Source organism: Neopsephotus bourkii, unplaced genomic scaffold, assembly GCF_033783945.1.
Source record: "Neopsephotus bourkii isolate Nb327-2 ecotype Australia unplaced genomic scaffold, CSIRO-AGI_Nbou_v1 NB_1245, whole genome shotgun sequence".
Taxonomy (NCBI): Eukaryota; Metazoa; Chordata; class Aves; order Psittaciformes; family Psittacidae; genus Neopsephotus; species Neopsephotus bourkii.
In genome coordinates this window covers 458,229-479,148 of record NW_026901730.1, presented here as the reverse complement: position 1 = coordinate 479,148, position 20,920 = coordinate 458,229, and the positions used below count along the sequence as shown (strand labels likewise).

Sequence of the window (20,920 nt, the reverse complement as noted above, 5' to 3'; positions counted from 1 at the left end):
AAGAAGAGCTGCAATATCGGATATAAATATTTATTTATAGAAAGAAGAATCTATAGATTCTTCATAGAAGAATATCCATAAACAGTGCTGACAGATTATTGTATTATACTGGCCAGTGGTAGGATACTTGGATATCAGGGCACTTAAGAATGCAAACCATTGGAATGTATGATGCATAATTTTCTGAAGTTGTATATTTTAAATGGGAATAAAAGTAATTATCAAGACTGAAAATGGCTTTCTATATTTTGTGTCTTAGAGGCTGGTACGTTGTATATAATGCTGATCTGATCTGTTTCACTCATCTAAACAGGTTAAATTCTTGCCCCAGTTGTTAATTTGCATTTCACAGTGGAGGAATGACAGGATAACTCATGGTGTATTCATGGTGTACAGGAAGTGATTTACCTTCTCTCAAAAAGTAGAAAAAGATGGAGGAGAGAGCCATGAAGAGATGGTAAGGATGGTTCTTTACTTAACCAAGCATGATATTAGCACTCTTGTGTTGATTGTTCCTGCTGTGTATTTACTGGCTCTGCAGGATAAAAGCAGAAGGGTAGATTGGGATGTGGCAAAAGGTCTAAGCGTGGTTCTGTCTGATGGTATCAGCCTTTAAAGGAGCTGGTACTGCAGTAGTAACTCAGAGGGAGCTGGAGCACTTTCATGTAGTGGGTTACATAGGTGCTATGCAAGGTTAGCTGTTTCAGTAGGGTAGGAGAAGCAGAAATAAAGCAAGACTTCTGTATACAACACACATACTCCATGTGAGATGGAAAAGCAAAGAAAGCCTGTGATTTCAATGTTTCACTTGTTTTCCTACTCGAAGTAGAAAGCCAACTCTGTTATCTTCTCTAGATTAGAAAATTCTCCCTATCCCCTTCTAGATAGCTCCGCCAAGACCTTTCCCACCGCAAGACATGAAACCCCAGGTTCTCCCTGCCTGTCTCCTGAAAAATCCTTTACCATGGTTTGGGAGGTAGGTGTGCTGACTTCCTAGGCTTTCCCCTCTGTGCTGGTGTGTTCCCACAATGGAACAAGGTGGTATTTAGCTTTTTGTGCCTCTGTTACATCTTGTGTATGCATTTTTACTGAGATTTTGCAGAGCGTATTACAGAGTTCAGGATTTTTTTTTCTGATCTGTTTCTTTTTTTTTATTATTTCCTTTTGATTCTTTTCTCTAGAGTAAGATGTTTAAAAATATATTTTAAAAATATTTAGGTCTCTGGGGGTGTTACTCAGCAACATCTGGATATATTTACTAGATCTGCAGAAGTGCTCTGTGAAGCAAAACCTGGAAGAAAAAAAAAAAGTACTGGTGAATAACAAGCAGTATATGAAACACAAAAAAAGGGCTTGTGGAAAGACACTAAGACTGAAGTAGTACAGCTATCGGTGCTGAAAAAATCAGAAAAAATCCTGATACGCTTCACTTGCTTTTGAACTGGAAGATTTCAGACACCACTGAAAGTTGCTCACCAGCTAGAACCTGATTTTAAAGGTTAGTCATTGTCCTAAAGAAAACATAGCACTATAGCCCTGGGCTAAAGACAGCTTTTGCAAAAAAAATAAATGAGATTTTGTTGATGTGGTGAATTGCTCATAGGGCAATAAGGCAAATCAAGCTTACAACATTGTTGTAGTGGTTTCTTTGTGATTCTCACCCAATAATGCTTCCATATTTTTTAGATTTAGTATTATAAAGGAATTTAATATGAAAGATTAATATTAAAATATAAATACAAGGCGTCAACTGACCAAACCAAAATAACATGTAAAGTCCATCTTTTTGGACAAGTTAGGCTTGCTTTCTAAGACTTTGTTAGAAACCAAGTCAGTTCTTAAAAAGTTTGGGGCAGCTAAGCCTCCTTAAAATTTCAAGTGTCTGGATGTCACAAGAGCAAAATACGTACTAAAACTTTCATGTTGACAAAGGCTTTTTGGGGAGACTAATAGCAGTAATTATTAACAAATCAGTGATAATCCTTTATTTGCTCCAGATACTAACACTACTGGTACTGTAAAGTACTGTATCCCCTAAGAGGCTGAAGCTTATCGCTTGTATGCTGGATTTCTTGCTGCACCTTTGTAAGTAGCACCATGGTGGCTTGTGCATCTGCAATATCTACCAAATTATAGGATTTTGTCCATTTCTTGCTGATGAGTGTAATGTCAAAAGAAGGCATAATTGTAAAGGAAAATATTCTGAAATACTACATTTATGTTACAGGCCAGAGATTTAGGAACAGCTAAACAACTCAGTACCTGTCTACCAGAAGTGCTTTGCATCTTACAGTTTTATTTGGCTATGTTACTAACTACCTGTATGAGTAAAAACTAACAAGACTAACAACTTGTAACAGGAAACTAGTTTTATCTATTGACTAATGGAAAGCAGTTTTTTAGACCTCAGATAATTCCAAAATGATTGTATTCAATTATAAATGCAAAGAAAGAAATTGGTGCCTTGTTAAAAGAGCCTGCTGCCTACTTAGTGGTTAATTTTCACCACTGGATATCTTAATCAGTAGCCTGTAAATCAAAAATTTCAGATAATGGGAGAGTATTTCTATATTTTAGAAGCATACGGTTCATATGTTTACATTCTGTAATATGATCTCAATAGCTATTTAACTATTTTAGTCATGCTGAGAATTAAACAAGCTAGTAAAGAGAAATCATATCTTCACTGGGTGTTTCCTGCTTCACGTTAACTGCGAAGTCTGGTTTAGCCTTTCATTCCTCCATCCGTGATTCTGCTGGACATAGTAGTTCAATGCAAGCAATGGAATCAATCACTTGATCTCTTCTTCAACAGAAAATACTTTCCTTTTTTTACAGCAAGATTTGCTTTGATTAGAAGTGTAATCCCAAGCTGGCACACTTTATTTCCCCACCCCTCTCACCCCCATGAAAGCTGGGGAGGTATGGTACCATACAGGGTGTGCTATAGGGTGCCTATGCTTCCTGGCTGCCTGGACTGACTCTGATTGTGTTCTGCATTAAGGCTAGACAGCAGCAATGACACTGCTTCCGCTTGCGACTGATGACAAAAATCAGTGGGAATGTGGAGTAGAGTACTGAGTCAGAAAAAAACAGGCAGCTTCACCTTTGGCCAAATGATGGAGAGAACAGATACGCACAAAACAGCTGTTGAAAAAGCAGTTATCTTCTTGAAGAGAAGAAATGGTTTGAAGATAGACTTCCCTGGGGATGAGTAATCTCTGACTGTATAAAACCAGAATTATTCCTCTGGCCTGTTATTTAGCAATTGCTGACAACAAGAAGTAGTGCTACTACACACAGCCAATTCTTAGAAAGTCAGAAGTTATCATTTGGTAATGCAATTCTGATACCTTAAAAATAATGTATCCCTCACTGTTTGTGTAACGTTGTGAAGTTGTACAGTCAAGAAAAAAATATCTTCCTTTTCCCTAAACTACTGACATACTAATCAAAGTACATATAAACCACTCTTTAGTTTATTGTCCTACTTGCTAGAATTTAGTAACTTACTAACTCATCTACAGTTTTGCATTGATCGAGTCTGTAGTACAATAGTTGCAAGAAATAACAATAAAAATTCACCTTAATGATTTATTTATTTGTCTTTATCTATGAAGAGGTGGCCAAGTTAGAAAAATTAGCAACAAATATCAAATCTAGGTATAAGAACTCCTCCTTTTCTTGATAGAATAAGAACCCTTAAGATGGCTTCCTTAAGGAATTACTATTATTGCTTGGTATCAAGAACAAGTGACTGGAGCACAAAATTACCTGGTGGTTCTTTCTGGCTCTGCCACAGATTTACTTGAACAAACCACTGTGTGCTGCTATTTGTCAAGCTGTCATATGCTTTACTGAGGACAGGAAAATTATGAGAATGAGTAAATGGAAACATTTGGGGGTTCTCCCTTTGTGTTAACCATGAGATTGCTGGAAAACCTACATTTAAAATGTACTTTTTTTAAAGAATAAATATGAAAAATATTATTGCTTACAGTGGAGCAGCAGCACTGCAGGGTTGTGCAAGTTTTGAGGTGATGTGTGTATATCTAGATGGGAAGAAACAATTAAGATCTAAAGCATTTTAAACATAAAAACTGAACTTGTAGCCCCTTTTCAGTGAGAACAAGTTATTGTGAATTCCCCTCTCTTTCCATCCTTGTCTTCTTTTTTTTTCCTTGTATGGGTAATCCTTCCAAAAGAACTTGTAAAAAAACCCAAGCCTTTTAACAGTAGGTAAGTGGCAGTAGGCTTGTCAAGAATCCATGGTGTACGGCATATTTTACATCTGGCTTTTAAAATATTGCCATCACTCATCCTCTTTCTCTGTTTATTATATTTTCTGTTTACTTCAAGGCTACTTAATTTATCTTGCCTGTTAACATAAAACCTGGCTGTAATAAGATATAAGTGTTGAAGTTATTTTTAATTTAAGGAAATTTCCTGTATGTATTTAGAGAGAAGTTGAAATGATCACCCTGTATTAATGTTCAGTCCTTTCCCTTAGGATGAATTATACATGACACATTTGTTCTTGTAAGCCTAAATACTGTGGTATCAGTGAATGTGTCGTGGTTTAACCCACAGCCAGACAGCATGTTACTCACTCCCCCCCTTTCTTCCCCTCCCCCTACTCCTGGAGGGATGGAGAGGAGTGTCAGAAAGAATGCAACTCCCACGGGTTGAGATAAGAACAGTTTAGTAACTAAGGTATAACACAAATCAGTACTGCTACCACCAATAATAGTAATGATAAAGGAAATAACAAGGGAAAAGAATACAACACCCCATCATCAGGCAACCAATAACTTGCCCCCCAGCCCGACCAAGCACCGACCGATACCTCCTCCAATCCTGCAGTCCACCCAGCCCTTCTGGCTAACTCCCAGTTACCTCCTGGGCATGACGTGCTGTGGTATGGAATACCTCTTTGGTCAGTTTGGGTCAGGTGTCCTGTCTCTGCTTCCTCCCGGCTCCCCTCCTCCCTGGCAGAGCATGAGGCCCACAAAGTCCTTGGCCAAACCAAAACATCATTGTTTTTCAGCTCTGTTCCCAGCTGAAAGTCAAAACACAGCCCTGCACCAGCTACCAAGAAGGAGATAAATGACTGCCACTGCTAAACCCAGGACATTATCCACCCCTTATTCCATACCATTCACGTCATGCTCAGATCCCACATTTTCAATATACCCTCACTCTTATCTAAGTGCACTCTCATCGTAGTGCATGGACCAGTCCCTATAAAGCTGCTGAGTCCATGTGGTCCATGATGTCAGGCTCCATCTCTTGTAACAGTCTTTCAGAGCACGAGAGGCTGTGTGCAGTGTTCACACCTGTGAATAACCTGGGCGATAGTGTCCATTGTTAGGTCCACCCCTCGATCATGAGTCCATCTCTATGTTGCATCTCTGCTCTGTTGGCCTTAAGGGTCAGGGGCCCACCAGGTTCAAAATAATTCATTGTCCTTCCATCTCCAATGTTTCCAAAGCACTGGAGGGGCCCAGTGGACTAGATACTTGCCCATACTGTCCCACATGCCCTGCCACTCATGGCTGTCCAGCCTTGGGGAAAACCTCTTGGTCCTCCCATATTGTTGTCTAACCCCAGACAAGACCCAAACCCGACTCTGCTTAAATTTTGGGATCAGACACAATGGTGGTGGGTAAAACACACTCTGCATGTGTGCCAACATAGTGAACACCATCACAATCAGCAGGCAGGTCCCAAGGGTACCCAAAGGCCATTCAAAACCTTCAGAACTCTCAAACGATGCTGCTGTACTTGTCACTGGGGCTGGTGTAGCTGCTGTGCTTGCCAGCTCTCCCACCACCAGCTTCTGTTTTCCTGAGTCCAGCTCCTCCTCCTCTGCCTTGCTGGGAAATGCTGCGGGGTCTCCAGCGTCCTCCTGGGGCTCGGCGGGCGGCTTCCGGGGAATGCTCTCGACCGTCGCGGAGCTGGGCTCGGCTCCTCGGCTGCCTTCTCCCGCTGCTCGGCAGCCGCCTCCTTCCGCTCCTCGACCGCCCCGACCTCCTCCACTGGCAGCCGCTCCCTGCTGGCCTCCGGTCCCGCTCCCGCTTGGTCCCCGGAGCCGCTCTCCCGGGCTGCTTCAGCAGCCGCCGGCTCCCGGGGCCGCCCCCCCTCGGCTCCCCAGAGCCTCACGCAGACGGAGGCGAGGGCGAGGGCCAGGACGGTGAGGAGCAGCCGGACGGCCAGGGACCAGTCCACGGCCACGTCCGTCCCGCCCTGCTGCTGGAGCCCGCCCGTATTACAAGTCATTGCCATAAAGTACAGTGAGACAAGAACCTTAGCCCAAGCCCCACACTTGATAAACACTAACACAGCAAATACCGGGTCTAAGTAAGTTACAACATTCTGAAGCTGTGAGATCAAGAGGAACAACTCTGAGAGCCAATAAATCAGCATTGTGACGAGTGACTATTAATCCGGTCAGATCTGTCGTTATCTCAACCCCTCGTGCCCCACGTTGGGCGCCAAAAAAGAACTGTCGTGGTTTAACCCACAGCCAGACAGCATGTTACCCACTCCCCCCCTTTCTTGCCCTCCCCCTACTCCTGGAGGGACGGAGAGGAGTGTCAGAAAGAATGCAACTCCCACGGGTTGAGATAAGAACAGTTTAGTAACTAAGGTATAACACAAATCAGTACTGCTACCACCAATAATAGTAATGATAAAGGAAATAACAAGGGAAAAGAATACAACACCCCATCATCAGGCAACCAATAACTTGCCCCCCAGCCCGACCAAGCACCGACCGATACCTCCTCCAATCCTGCAGTCCACCCAGCCCTTCCGGCTAACTCCCAGTTACCTCCTGGGCATGACGTGCTGTGGTATGGAATACCTCTTTGGTCAGTTTGGGTCAGGTGTCCTGTCTCTGCTTCCTCCCGGCTCCTCTCCTCCCTGGCAGAGCATGAGGCCCACAAAGTCCTTGGCCAAACCAAAACATCATTGTTTTTCAGCTCTGTTCCCAGCTGAAAGTCAAAACACAGCCCTGCACCAGCTACCAAGAAGGAGATAAATGACTGCCACTGCTAAACCCAGGACAATGTAGGCTGATCAGACATTATAAAACAAAGATCAAACCAAACCCAACAGTGACTGTAAATTTGCACTCCAAGAGAAAACAGGAAACTGATACTCTGATATGTGATTCCTTAAGTGATGAAAAATGCCCCCCCCTTTCTTTTTTTTTTTTGTTTCCGGAAAAAAAAGTCCTTGGATTCTTTGAAGGAACAATTCATTAAAATGAAAACAAGCAACTTAAAGGCACCTAGTTCAAAGTTTCAATATGCTACTTTGTATCTATTGAATCAAGCAAGTTCAAAACTTCAGGAATACTTCATGGTTGTTAAATTATGTCTCTCTTCAAAAGGTTAATTAGCAGTTTTTTTCACAAACACTATGCTTCTGGCTGTATTCAGCTGCCTACTAATATTTCTGATTGTTTTAGTGATGGTTTCCCAAAGAAAACACTCTAAATAAGCAGCTTCTAATTGCTCGCTCTGAACCTTGTTGGCTTTACCTGATGTGCCTGATTTTTTTTAGAACTGAGCCTGTAAAAGTTCATGCACAGTTAATTTAATAGATTTCAAAGGAAAATGATCTTTCATGGACTAAAAGTCCAAAACGTCACTAGTAGGTCCCATATCCAGTTCAAAAATTTTGGGGAGAGTTATAGCAGTCTTTTGGTAAGACACTCCAACTGATGTACCTTCAATTCTTTAAACAAGTCCTTTTTTGGTAGGCTTTTCATCTTCTTGTAACTACTGTGCTAGAATTCATCACTTCTGTTGAAGGCCTCAGGATAATGTCTCTAGAACATGATGTGTTTTCTGAGTGTTTTTTTTGGGGGGGGGGTATATCTTTGCAGGTCTTCATGTATTTGTTTTCTTAATGCTTTTCTTCTTTAGGATTCTCTTGACTCCGATTCTATCCCTTGGTAAATATGTATGGGATATTTTTTAGCTTGTATTTAGGGCTTGAAACATCATTATTTGTTCCTTTTCATCATGCTCACATGAGAGAAGCAAGGCTGAAAGTTCAGACTTGAAACAATAGTGTGGAAGCTGGTAACATAGTAACAGTATTAATAGGATTTAATTCCACTTCATAGGTGTTCCAGTATGTTTTCTTTTTCCTGAAACACTGCTAGACCAAGCGGATGTTGAACTTTGCTGTAGGCTGATGTGGGCAAGGCCACGAGGGGTTTGACCAGCCTACAACTCTCTGAGCTACTGCAATGGCAGCACTAAACTCTCCGTAGTGACAGATGACAGAAGGGCCACAAACTTGGTCTGAAGAGGTTCGAGCTGGACGCTAGCTCTGTCTTTCCCAGGTGGACTGTGCAGTGACCAGACCTTCAGGAGGGAGGTTTTACAGACTCAGTCCTGCAGCTGCTGCTGGGCATCTCTGTCAGTGCTGGGGCTGCTGTGGGGCTCTGTGGGAACCGTGTGACTTTAAACTACTTCGTTTACTATTCCATTAATTTGAAAAACGATGGGGTTTTTCCTCAATGATGAGTCCACACTTATTTCACTCTTTGCTTTTGTTAACAGAAGTTGTTTCAAGACTTGGCAAGAAAGGCTTTACTGAGAAGGTTTTACCAAGGATGACGTTTTAAGACGAACTATGCATATGCTCCCGTCTTCTTACTCCTAGTGCTTCTCTGGCTTTGGGATCCAGCACAAACTGCTTAGGGCTCGGGTGGTTTCCCTCCCGCCCATCTGAACCGCAGCCGCCTGTCGCTCCAGCCCCGGCGGAGCGGGGTAGAGCCTCCCCCTGGCTGGGCACCAGCGCTCCCACAGCGAGACCTGGCCGTGCCTGCAGCAGGCAGTGAGGGAGGGCGGCAGGAAGCAGCGGCGCTGCTGCCTGGCCGGGCCCGGTGCGGCGCACGGCATGGCCCCCCTCCGGCACCACATGATACCGCTTCTCTTTCCTTCCGCTCCTGTCGCGCGCAGAAAAGGGAACTGGGCGTAGGGCGGGAGGAAGTGATTTCCCTCTCTGCGCCGCCGCCAACCGCAGGAAACGCGCAGCCCCTCCGTATCGCCCATCACTTCGCTTCGTTCCTGCCGGGTCGGGCCATGGCGGGGCCGTGGCTGTGGCTGCTGGCACTGCTGGGCGGTGCGCTGGTCCCGGGCGGCGCCTTCAACCTGGACGTGGAGCGCCCGGCCGTGTACTCGGGTCCGCAGGGTAGTTACTTCGGCTTCGCCGTGGACTTCTTCGCTCCAGACTCGTCCTCGTAAGTGCCCGCCTTCTTCTGCCCACCGAGGCGCTACCGGCCGGCGTCTGTCGGGGCTGCCGCTCACTGGGAGTAGGGGGGCCTGGCTCTGCGGCTCCTTTCTTTTCTCTATTCCGTCCTCTGGCGGGGTTGCTGCCGTTCCGACAAGGTAGGGGAGGGCGATGTGGGACCGGGAGAACAGCCCCCCCGTGTCAGCGGCCGGGCTGCTCCCTTGTAGCTCACACGGCAGAGCTGACGCCTGGGCAGTTTTCGGAAGACATTCGGAGCGGTTCACTGATGGGAGATGTTCGCTTGGGCCCGGTGCCGAACGCAGCTGATCAGCTGGCTGGAGCACCTCTGCTATGGAGACAGGCTGAGAAAGCTGGGCTTGTTTGGCCTGTAGAAGAGAAGGCTTCGGGAAGACCTTAGAGCAGCTCCTGGTGCCTGAAGGGGCCAAGAAGAAACCGGGAGAGGGGCATTTTATAGGGGCATGCAGTGACAGGAAAAAGGAGAATGATTTTAAATTGACAGGGGGGAGACTTAGATGATATATGAGGTACAAGTTCTTCCCTGTGAGGGTGGTGAGGTGCTAGCACAGGGTGCCCAGAGAAGCTGTGGCTGCTCCATCCCTGGCAGGGTTCAAGGCCAAGTTGGACGGGGCTTGGAGCAACCTGGTCTAGTGGGAGGTGTCCCTGCCCATAGCAGAGGGTTGGAAGTGGATGCGCTTTAAGGTCCCTTCCAGCTCAAACCATTCTGTGATTTCATTACACAGTTGTGATGATTTCACGAACGAGCTATGCTGAGCTGTACCTGTCCCCTCTGGGCTAGCAGCTTCAGTGGCCGTGGTGGCCCACACAAAATGGGGTCTCTGAGACAGGACCCTGGCACTGTCTGGTGTGCACAGCCACTGGCACTGCGGGGCAGAGACATGCCACCCCCAGCTCAGCTCTGTCTGCTCCCGGTCTAGAGTGGCTCTGCCTGCTGAGGCTCCCTAACGTGGCACAAACTGCACTGCTAGGTTTTCTGAATAGCCTTACCAGTCTGTGGCTTACGCAGCTAGCGGTGGTGATAAATAGAGTGTAGAAAGATGAAGTATGGCATTTTGCTTCATTATATCTCATCGGCTTTGTCCCATTGAAATCTCAGAATTTCCTCTGTCCTCTTTTTTGGCTGCTCTTTGTAGAAGTGCCTTGTATGGGTTGCATTGTGTCTGTGCGGGTCACGAAAATGTTGCTGACTCTGAAAAAGAAGTTCCATGTAAACACTCTGCATCTGCTTCCTGAATATGTTCCCATTTCATATTACACGACAACTAAGCAGAGGCTGATGTATTTCAGACTTTTGAATAGTTGTGGCACTAACTTCGAAGTCATGGTGTTGCATAGTCTGCATTTCTCAAGTGTGGGCTACGTTAAGATCCAGCTTTTGTCACTTTTCTCCCTCCTTTCCTATCTTAAGAAATGGCTGTAAAGCTGAAAAGGCTGCTAGCTTCTGTCATGCTGTGGGGATTTCTCTAACTCATAAAACCTTATGAACAATTTTTATAGCTATTGAGCAAGCCTTTTTGCAATATATCAGCCTAGCTTTATTTGCATTTCTTTATTGCCTACAATATTAGAAGTCATCCTGTCTTGACTTGCATGTGTTGCAACATCTTTCTGTGCTATCTTAATCCTGTTTAAATCTTGGTACTTAAGAAAAATATTCTATTTGTGTCTCTCCCTTTATTTCTAAGTTGACGTGTTTCTGCAAAAAGTTATCAGGAGACTAGTAAATGTGGGTGGTAAACTTTCTTCCTTGCTTTCTGATAAGGACCTATGTGGAATCACTGTTCGGAACCTTTAAATTATTTTTGTAATAGCTAGTGATCTCAAAGTGCATGGCTGTAAAATAAAACACTGATGGCTTTTTTCTTTTAGTAACTTGGAACACTAGTGGTTTTCAGGCAGCATGGAAGACTCCTTCCTATCTTTAAAGGAATGTTTTTCTTTTTTTTTTTTTTTGCAATTAGAAGTTACTGTGTATCTGCTAAGTGACCTGGTGTTGCACCCCCTGGTGCTTAAATTTAAGCTCATAATTGGAACAAAGTAGCTATGCAAATTTTACAGAAACAGGCTCTGATGGTATTAGGTGAAATTGTATTTGTCACCTTTTCTCCATATAAGTACTAGAGATTGCGTGAATTTAGTTGAGCTAAAGCTACTTGGATTGACTAGCTTGATAACAAAGGAGAGTTACTAGTTCCTGAATGCTCAAGCAGCTGTTTCATAGTGTATTTTGACCTCCTGGATACCAAAATAAAGCATATTTAGGAGTCCAGTATTAAAGCCCTGTTCCAGTAGTCTTGTATCAGGCTGCTATATGATGCCTGGTAGAGGGCATATAATACGAAGCTGCTGAACATCACCTTATAAAAACTAGAAAAGTTTTCTCATACATGCCATGTTTTAGAAGAATTGCATTTGACAGTCTGCTTTCCAGTTTATAAGTACATGGAAAAACCAGTTTCTCTTTATTGGCCCATGGCAAAGCACTGGTGAGTGATTATTGCACCAAAGCTGTCAGCGCACTCCCGGTTTCATCTGCAGCATTGTGCTGCATCAGGTGGAGGAAGGCAGTATCAAATCATAGCTGGTGTATTCCTATGGAAACATCAGTTTTCCCTCTGTTGCCCCTTTCACAAAGTATGTGGACTAGAGGCTTCTCTGTCTCTAATTTGTATGTTATTATAAGACCTACCACAATCTGCTCATTTGTTCTGTGCTGAGAAAAATACTCGATTTTTTTTTTTTTGCTGTGGAAGAAGCAGTGTCTAAACCTTCGTGGAGTCACATAATTATTTATTTTTTTGTAATCTTTTTAATAAACCTTGTATCAAAGATTAATATAAGAAAGTGTTAAAGTACATGATTAGAATAGGAATGATTTATTTTTTTTTTTAAACATGTATTTAGTTTGGGGGTCTTATCAAAAGCTAGTGACGTACGAGTAAAGAGGAAGGCAAGCTACCACTTGTTTAATAGATTGTAATTATAATGACTCTGTTATTTTACTTGGCATTATGATGCTTATTTTTAAGCATTTCTGTTATGCCCAGAGAGAACATTTTAAGTTGATTAAAGCATTTCAAATTCTTCTTGAAATCTTGAATGGCAACTAAGGAAGACAAATGGATCGCCAGCTAGCCTGGATTTTCTGTTCAGGTTCACACCAGGAAATTTTTAAGCTTCTGAAAAATTGCATGGTTGAGAACTAGGGCTTCTGTAGATGAACAGCTTTGATGAGATACCACCTGTCTATGCCTGGTATTTACATGTTAAGAAACATAAACTTAGCTCTATACTAAAGTGAAGTCTGGGAGATGACTCTGAAAACCAGAACAAGTTTGGTAAGCCTGGATCTGCCTACTGTAAGCATTCTCTTCAACCAGTCTTGCAGCTTGTTCAGCATTCAGCAATTTCAAAACTAAATAACCATAGTGCCTGATTATAAGACTTGTGCTTACAAGCTAGTTTCTATCTTAAACAGTCTAAAGGCAAGCAACAGAGCAGATGCTGATGAAGTATTTAGTTTTTTATCTTCCCTATGTCTTTGTCTGTACTTCAAATTTGCTACCCTCAGGAAAGTGCTGATGAGTCCAGTATATTTTGGAGGTGTCACAGTGAAGATGTTAATAGCCTGTTGGAAGATGCTAAGAACCTTGCTTGGTATGAGTTCTTTTTTTGGTCTGTTGCTTACTTGGCAACTTGTGAATTTTACCACCTCACAGACATAATCTCTTTAACAGTTCCTGCTCGGAATGCATGTAACATATTAATATAAGCAGAGATTTATAAAAGCACAACAGATTTTAATAAGAGGTGATTACTGTGTAATGAATTTCAGTAAAGGTGCATTAATGTACAAACCTGTGCTTGACCATCACTTGGGTACTTGGAGATTACTTTAAGAAGTGTTTGCCTAGTACTAGGCTGACTCACCAATTTGTAGCTTCTGAGCTCAGAAGCACTGCTGTTTTGTTTATACATTGTTTCCATTTTTTACTGACTTCCTTGAATTACTCTCATGCACAAAATTAACCAGAAATGATGCCAGACAATTACTTTTTTTTACATTACAGAAATACATGGTTTCCTCTTCCACTGCATACATATGTATATTTGAAAAGGAAAAAAATGAAAAATCCTGATTATAGAAGCGTTTATCTTGTTTTCAAATGTCATTTTAAGTAGGACAGAAGAATTTAATTTTCTCTTATTTTGGTAAATGTTGGTGGGGTTTGTTTGTTTGCCAGCTTTTGCTTACAGAAAAAAGGGACCCAAGTCCTGAATCCTAATATGAATTTCTCTGAAACTCAAAGTTGTTCTTGTCCGATTTAAATTTGAATGGGCAAGGTTTTTGATGTAGTAACTCTTCAGATGTTTTAAAGTAACAATGTGTATGGCTTGGGTGTCGAAACTTTTGTTTTATTTCTTTTTACTGCAGGGTATTTCTTCTGGTGGGAGCTCCAAAAGCAAACACTACCCAGCACAACATTGTAGAAGGAGGCCAGGTGCTCAAATGTAACTGGAATTCCAACAGAAACTGCCAGCCGATTGTATTTGACTCCACAGGTAACGAGTAGCTTGCTGTGAGGAGAGATGAGCTGTCTCTGCTCTAATCCTAGTGTTAGGGAGCAGAAGAGTTGCAGAATCACATGGCATTTCTTTGTAGTTGATGTGAATGCAGCCACTCTTGGACTAGCAACCTGTCAAGGTTTGGTGTTTGCTTTTCTTTTTTCTTTTTTCTCTCCTCTGTTTTAGAATTCTCTTGTCCTTGTTACATGCTGAAAGCTTGAGTGAGCATATGCTATTTTTCTTTTGTTTTAACCTATTTATATTTCTCCTCTGTACTTCGCAGCAGTCCTAAAACATTTAGCAACCTAATTCACAACAAACCATATGGGTGTTATTACCTATTAAGAACATGTCACGTGAGGAAAGATATTATTTAATATCAGCAAAGATGGTATAGGCAGAAGTACTCGGAAGTTTAATCTAAAACTAGGAGAATAAACTTCAAACTGTGGAAGTTTTACTTTTTTTTATATTTTTCTACTCATATAGCTTCATATTATTCGTGATAGCAGGAGTCAAGGTACCTCCGGTCAGAGGCATTACTTACCGATTTCTGAAGTATACTATAGCTGATCAGCAGCAATGCAGACTTTAAACACTTCACTCGGTCTTCATGCTCTCGTATGCACAGTATTTTCCACAGACTGTGGCAAGTTACATGAGAATGAATTGCATGTGCTTTTCTGCTCAAGCCACTCAAGTGTTGAATCCTTGTTTTCCACAGCATGTGGAAGGAAAAACCTTTCTGTGTCATGGGATTGGGTTAGCAAGACCTATGTGGCAGGGCAGAGGAAACACCCGTGCTTTTAAGGTCTAGCTGGTTATAGTTCATTGTTGCCTCCATTGGAATTTTGACTTAGCAGTCTAAAGGCTGTTAGACTTATGAGGCCTTCTTAAATTGTGTACAATACAGTGGAGAAGCTCTTCTTTCAATTCCATTGTCAAAATATACTGCAAAATGCTGCAATTAGCTTTCTGAAATCTGCATATATTTTTCTGAAACATGTTACAGTTCTCTTGCAAAATAATATCTAATGGTAGTAAATATAGAGGCTGATAAGTGATTATCAGTCTCTGTACTTCACTGTAGAGGAATGTTTCTGCCAGATACTTAAGATCTATAGTAAGCTGTGTCTCTGATTAATAATCACCACTAATGTAATTAATAGCCAAAGAACTTCTGGTTGGGAAAGACAAACCACATAGGTAGGTTCTAGATGCATCTTTATGTGGGAATTACAATGCATTTATCTGCTTATACTGTGAACATTTGCATTCCATATGCCAGGCAGAGTAAATAGAGGCAGGGGACAGGCTGCTTTAGGGTTAGTAATGGACTTGTTAACTGCTTGAAATTTAACAGTAAAACCAGCAGGTCATAATGGCTTAAGAGGATTTTTCAACACGTTTTAACTCATTCTAGCTTTGTGGCAATGAATTGGGAAATAATGCATTTGTCAATTATTCTCTGAGCAAAAAGGGCATTGTGTTTCAGTATAATAAAATAATAAATGCACTAAGACAAAAGAAAATGTCTTTCTCTTTGTGCATAATAGAATGGCTGATTCCCTGTGTTATGATGACTGTGTCTTACTGCCAGCACAGTGTAAACCCCCACCCCTGCCTGCCCCTACCTCATAAGGAAACAGGGGTTAGGGACAACTTGTGATTCATATTGCAGGAAATGGAAAGCATATTTGGCCACTGATTTTTGGTGCTAACGTGGAGGTGCTTTTGATAGATGATTAGATGCAGCCTCTAAAAGAATTCAGGTTCATCCATCACTACTTCAACATTTATGCAATATGATGTGTACCTCCAGAGGTATTGCTTATCTTTGCAGTACAAGGCAGATTTTTATATCATCCCTCACTCCTTTCCTCTGATTATTTAACTGTTTTGTTAATGGAAAAAGCAGCACAGGTTCTGCACAATTAATTAGATGTATTCTTCAGAGTTCTAACTGTGTACAGCGAGTGAGAAATCTGACCTGGGAAAATGAGGACATTTGTACCTGTGGCTTTTCTCTGTTTACCTGTTTATGCCAAACTCCATATGTGGGGTTGCAAACTTAAAACTACTAGAAGGCGTGCCCCTATTCCTCCTCCTGCTTCCCCATGTCAGACAGCATAGCTGGCAGCTCCCAGACCAGGCCAAGCCACTGCACCTTCCACACTGTGTCTGAGTGTGAGGAAAAGGTCACATTTCTGTGTTGTGAACATAGCAAGGGAATGTTCTGACTCTGTGAGGTTGTGTTTGCTTGTCTCATGATTGTATCACGAAATAAATGCAAGAGTAGGGTTTTACAGAGGTCCAGCAAGCAAGACCTTTTCTTCTTTCACAATTATTTTTTGTTCTTAAACATTACTTGTGTTTTTTTTTTTTTTGTTAAGCTTTCCTCCAGCTTTAAGGGTCCTTTTCCCATGTGTACAAGGCCATGCTAAGCTCAGCTGCACGATAGTGGCTGCACAGAATTGGGTCTTATTTTCAAACACTTGCTTTTGGCTTCAGTATCATATTAGCACAGACACATGGTCATATATGTGAGACAAATGCAACAGCTATTACGTAGCCAGGAGAAAAGGTACTAGCTGCTTTGTATTAATGTTTGGAGGAATTGTTCAAGCCCTTATCTTATACCAGCATAGCTTGTTACTTGCATTTACTCTCACCTCAGCTCCTTTGGAGGAAAGAAATATTAAGCTGATAGTTCTTGTAATACCAAATTTATTACTTTGTTTATTCTTTCCTGTGCATAACAACTCGGCTCTTTCAGGAAAGAAGCTGGGCAATAGAAGCTTATTCATGGAATTTGCAGCTTTCATGCTGAAATTATGTATTGCCCTCCTTACCAGCCTGTAACACACACAAAAAAAATAAAACAAAAAAACCACTTGCAAGACCATATAGTACAATTTTTAAACTGCTGGCTGCAAGTGTTCTTTTACTGTTCCTGCACAACATATTTTCTCAATTAAAACAGCAGTGTATTTGTGAAGGGGAAGAGGGATCTCCCCTTGTCCTACATCTCCCAGCACAATGGTTACACTCATGTAAAAATGTACTAGAGAGTAATCTGTAGAGATGTCTGCGTGTGTGTGTTTCTGTACATTAGATTAATTGCTTTTGACATTCTGGTATACACGGTGGCTTTGGAAGGCAAAATGTTTATATTGTACATTAACACTTCCCAAATGTAAAGATGCTTTGCTGTGGGGCTTCTGAGCATTTTGGCATTGCAATCAGTTGGATTTGATTTAACATGGTTATGACTATGTGAAAATTGCCAAACAAATGTGTGATAGAAAATGCCAAACAAATGTGTGATAGAAAATGCCCTCAAATTCAGGGGTGCATATAGCTGTACTGGATGTGCTTGTATGGCTATGGCCAGAAAGTTAGAATAAAAATATGTTTTTTAAAGGCTTTCAAGTATCAGTAGGCATGTATTTCAGGCTAGCTTTTGCACTTGGAAGCACATGAACTTAAAAAGGAATCAACCACAGAGCAAGCTTGCTCACATGTGTGCTTTTGTTGATCCTCTTGCAAAACTGAAATATGAAGCAATCCTTTTATCTGTTACTGTAATGGGTTATCCTGCGACTGTAGATAGAAATAGAGCTGAATTAAAAATGTTGTTTAAGCACTGAACTTTTTTTTTTTTCCTTATTCCTGTTTATCTTGTTAATTCAGTAGCTGAACATGCTATTGTAACAAAACTAAAAGTTCTGGTATTTGACTTCTTACTACAATTGCTACAGCATCACCACAATTCCAGTAAAATACTTTGGATTTTTTTCCCTCTAAGTTAACTGTCAGAGTTTCAGAATGTGCAGGAGGCTCTATTCTTTTCAGGACAAGCATGGGAAAGAATTTTTTATTTGCAAGATAATATATTCTTCAAGACTGTCATAAGCATAAACAAGATCAGTAATCCTTTCCTTTGCAAGATGTTTTACATTTCATATTCAGACTACCAAAATCCATGAGTTATAGGTCAAGGTGGGTAAGTATTTGTATTCACTTGTCTCCGTTCTTCACACCAGATAATTTGTGACTGAAAATTTACTTCTTTGTTTGTTTGTTTTAATCCATAGCAATAGGGGAATGTTCTGAATCTTATAAAGAAGAAACAATCTGGAAAAGCAAATGGTGGAAAAACTGCTCTTACAGCTTGCCGAGCCCTAGTACTGCTCTGTCTATGCAACTGCCTGGAGAGGTGGTTCTTTGTTTTGAAAGCCTAACAGTTGGCTTAAGCTGCCATCTGCCTAGGAGCTTTTTCCAGGAAAAAGATATTTCTTGTGGGAAAAACTGTAAAAGGAGTGCTCTTAATATAGCAGAACATTTTCTGTTTCTGATCAGTTTTGAGACAAAGGTCCAAACCCCTTTGTTTTAAAGACATATCTGTTCTCTCTCCCTCTTCTCCTTCCACAGCCTTCACAGACTAGCACAGCAAAGCTTGCATAGATAGTACCAAATATTATTGAAAGTATTTCCACAATCTTGCTCAGGGAATAGATTACTGAAGAGTTAAAGGTTGTTTTGTGAGTTATATTTATTTTGCATAGTTGTCCATTTTTGTATATGCAATTAACTGTGTCTTTATGTACAAGAGAAGGATCAAAAGCTCACTGAGCTAGACAACAAAACCAGTGAGCACAGCGGTTGTCAAATGTGCTTTTTAGGAAAATCAACAAGTCGTCTTTATGGTTTTATGTATTTTATATTTTGGATTACATGGAATAGCAGGTGATTGTCTGACATATAGATAAATACCTTCATTATTTGGTCATGGAATTTTAGAGAGCAGGATCACTGTGAATTTTCATTCTGACAAAAACCCAAAAAATTCTTCAGAGACCTAACTAATCAGTTGGAGTTAATCAGAGTGTACATATGTGAGCAATATGCAGCAAATTAATATAAACCAACTGAATTTTCTATGTGCTTGTTTTCCAAAAGGAAACAATCTTTATCCTTATTCATACTATTTTACTTTTCATCTTTTGGGTCCTAGTTCTTCCTCAGTCAAGAAAAGTAGGAATTGTGTTGGTAGGCATAGCATATCTTCATGCTCCCATGGCTTTTCATAAAAATGTAACAAACCCAGTTTTGTGATGGTGAAGTTTCGCTTGCAGAAACCTGCCAGTTTTCCAAAGAAAACTTTGATCTAGAACCGTACCTGCTCCAGCATAGAATGCAAAAGCATAGCTCTTTGTCAGCATCCAAAAATGTGGTACTGAGAGTGTTTAAAGAGCTCCTGAACGTAGAATACTCTAATGAAATGCAGACAGCTCTATGAACTGTTACAAAGGAAAAGATGCTCATAAAACAACTTTGAATTTCTATGCTAATGAGTTGCAGATTTTGGGTTTAGCACAGGAAGATCTGCTTGGTCAGGCAATGTATTGTTTTGCTCTTCTGAGACACGCAGTAATATCAATTGATGCATTGCTCAATTATCAGTACTGCTTTTGGAAACAGCCTTCCCTACTGCTTTCATTCTCTGTTTCAGGTATCAAAATTCAGGACTGGGGAAACTTACAGAAGCTGCTGAATACTAAACACTAACAGCATCTCAAATGTTTTCAACTCTGTGGTGTGTTTTTGTTGCATTGGAAAAGAATTCGGTGTAGCCCCTTGTTGTAGGTTTTATCACTTTGATAGTTGTACTGTCCTTCCTCTCCCCACACCATGTGTTTTGATGCACCGGAGTAATTTAAGAGAACTGTTTTGTTCTTAAATGTTGTTAGATGAAATTCTAAGACTGGTTATTTAGATCTGTGCTAAAAAAAGAGAAAGAAGCTTTGAAAAGGAAAATATTTATAAAAACTTCTCCTGATTCCTGCTTACGTTTCCCCTTATGGTGAGGTTTGTCTCCCCACCCATCCCGAAGTGGGTGATTCTAGACAATAGAAGACTTTGTCTGGAAGCCTAAACCACCAGTTTGGTATGGCTGTGTCTATCTGTGACCTATTTAGTTTGAACTGGCTGTTTTAACAGCCTTGCACAGCTTTGTGCTGTAGCATTGTGAAGCATAAGATTTGCCAATGTTGGGAAGTTATGACTGGAGTGGATGTCACAGGCTTATATTTGTCTCTTGAAGATTTTCATCATTTATGCAAATGAGGCAGTTACTCTATCCTTTCCACTTATGGAATAAGGAGATGGATAAGGAAGTGTGGCATAGGTCGGTATTTTGTGAAAATATGCTGTTTTATTTTTAGATGATTGTTTTATTGGTATTAGGGTGCAATCTGTATGGGGATTTCAATCTCAAAGGCTATTGATTTAGTCAACAATAAGGCAATAAATCTCGTAAAGACCATTCATTCATTTGTAGCAAGATGGTTTGATATTTATCTTGCTAAATCTATCATTACCTCAGTCTCACTGTAGTTTGGTTGTTTTCTTTATCATGTGAGCTGGTATAACTGAAGTCTGCTTTGGACTCTGGCTATGGCTCCGAATAAAAAAGAGAGCAGCGGAATGTATGAAACCTCCTCTGCACGTTGTTATAGCTGACAGTGGAAAAATACTCATGCTTTTGTGATTAGGTATCCTCCTGCATGGGTACTCTTGGCTTTGTGTGTATGTGTGGCTGGATCTCAACTGTATGACTAGTTGAAAAAAAAAGTCTTATATTAGGCAAAAGGAAAAGATGCTTTTGTTCCAGTACTGCCCAGGGAAAAAAGCAGGATTCATACCTCCGAAGAGGGAAGGGCAATAGTGGGAAGTTCTGTATTTCTGTCCCCCTGAGTCATTAACAAAACACTGTGGCTAAACCACGACTGCTAAACAGCATTGGGAGTTTCAAGTAAAGCTTTTGCTCACTCCCTCTTGCCCCATTAACTAAAGGTGAGATTTTGGATGGGAGATACCTTCATACCATGTAAGTTTCTCATATTATGAAAACAGGGCTCTTATATTTTGTTTTTCTTTTGGCTAGCTGCATGAAGTTTTCATTTACCTAGAAGGCTCAACATTACGTCTTTTGAATTGGCAAAGTTACAGAGATGTTTATTTTAATGGAAATTCTGTGACTGTTTAAATTTTACAACCT

At 41.2% G+C, this 20,920-nt stretch overlaps 1 protein-coding gene across 1 annotated transcript in view; it reads left to right on the top strand.

Annotated features, from left to right (window-relative positions):
- Positions 1-8,961: 8,961 nt before the first annotated feature.
- Positions 8,962-20,920, top strand: part of ITGAV (integrin subunit alpha V) — a 45,030-nt gene continuing 33,071 nt past the window's right edge. The window contains exons 1-2 of the mRNA XM_061364645.1: positions 8,962-9,262; positions 13,727-13,854. Coding sequence (XP_061220629.1) covers positions 9,105-9,262; positions 13,727-13,854 — 286 coding nt within the window. The 5' untranslated portion in view covers positions 8,962-9,104. The remainder of the gene's footprint in view (positions 9,263-13,726; positions 13,855-20,920) is intronic.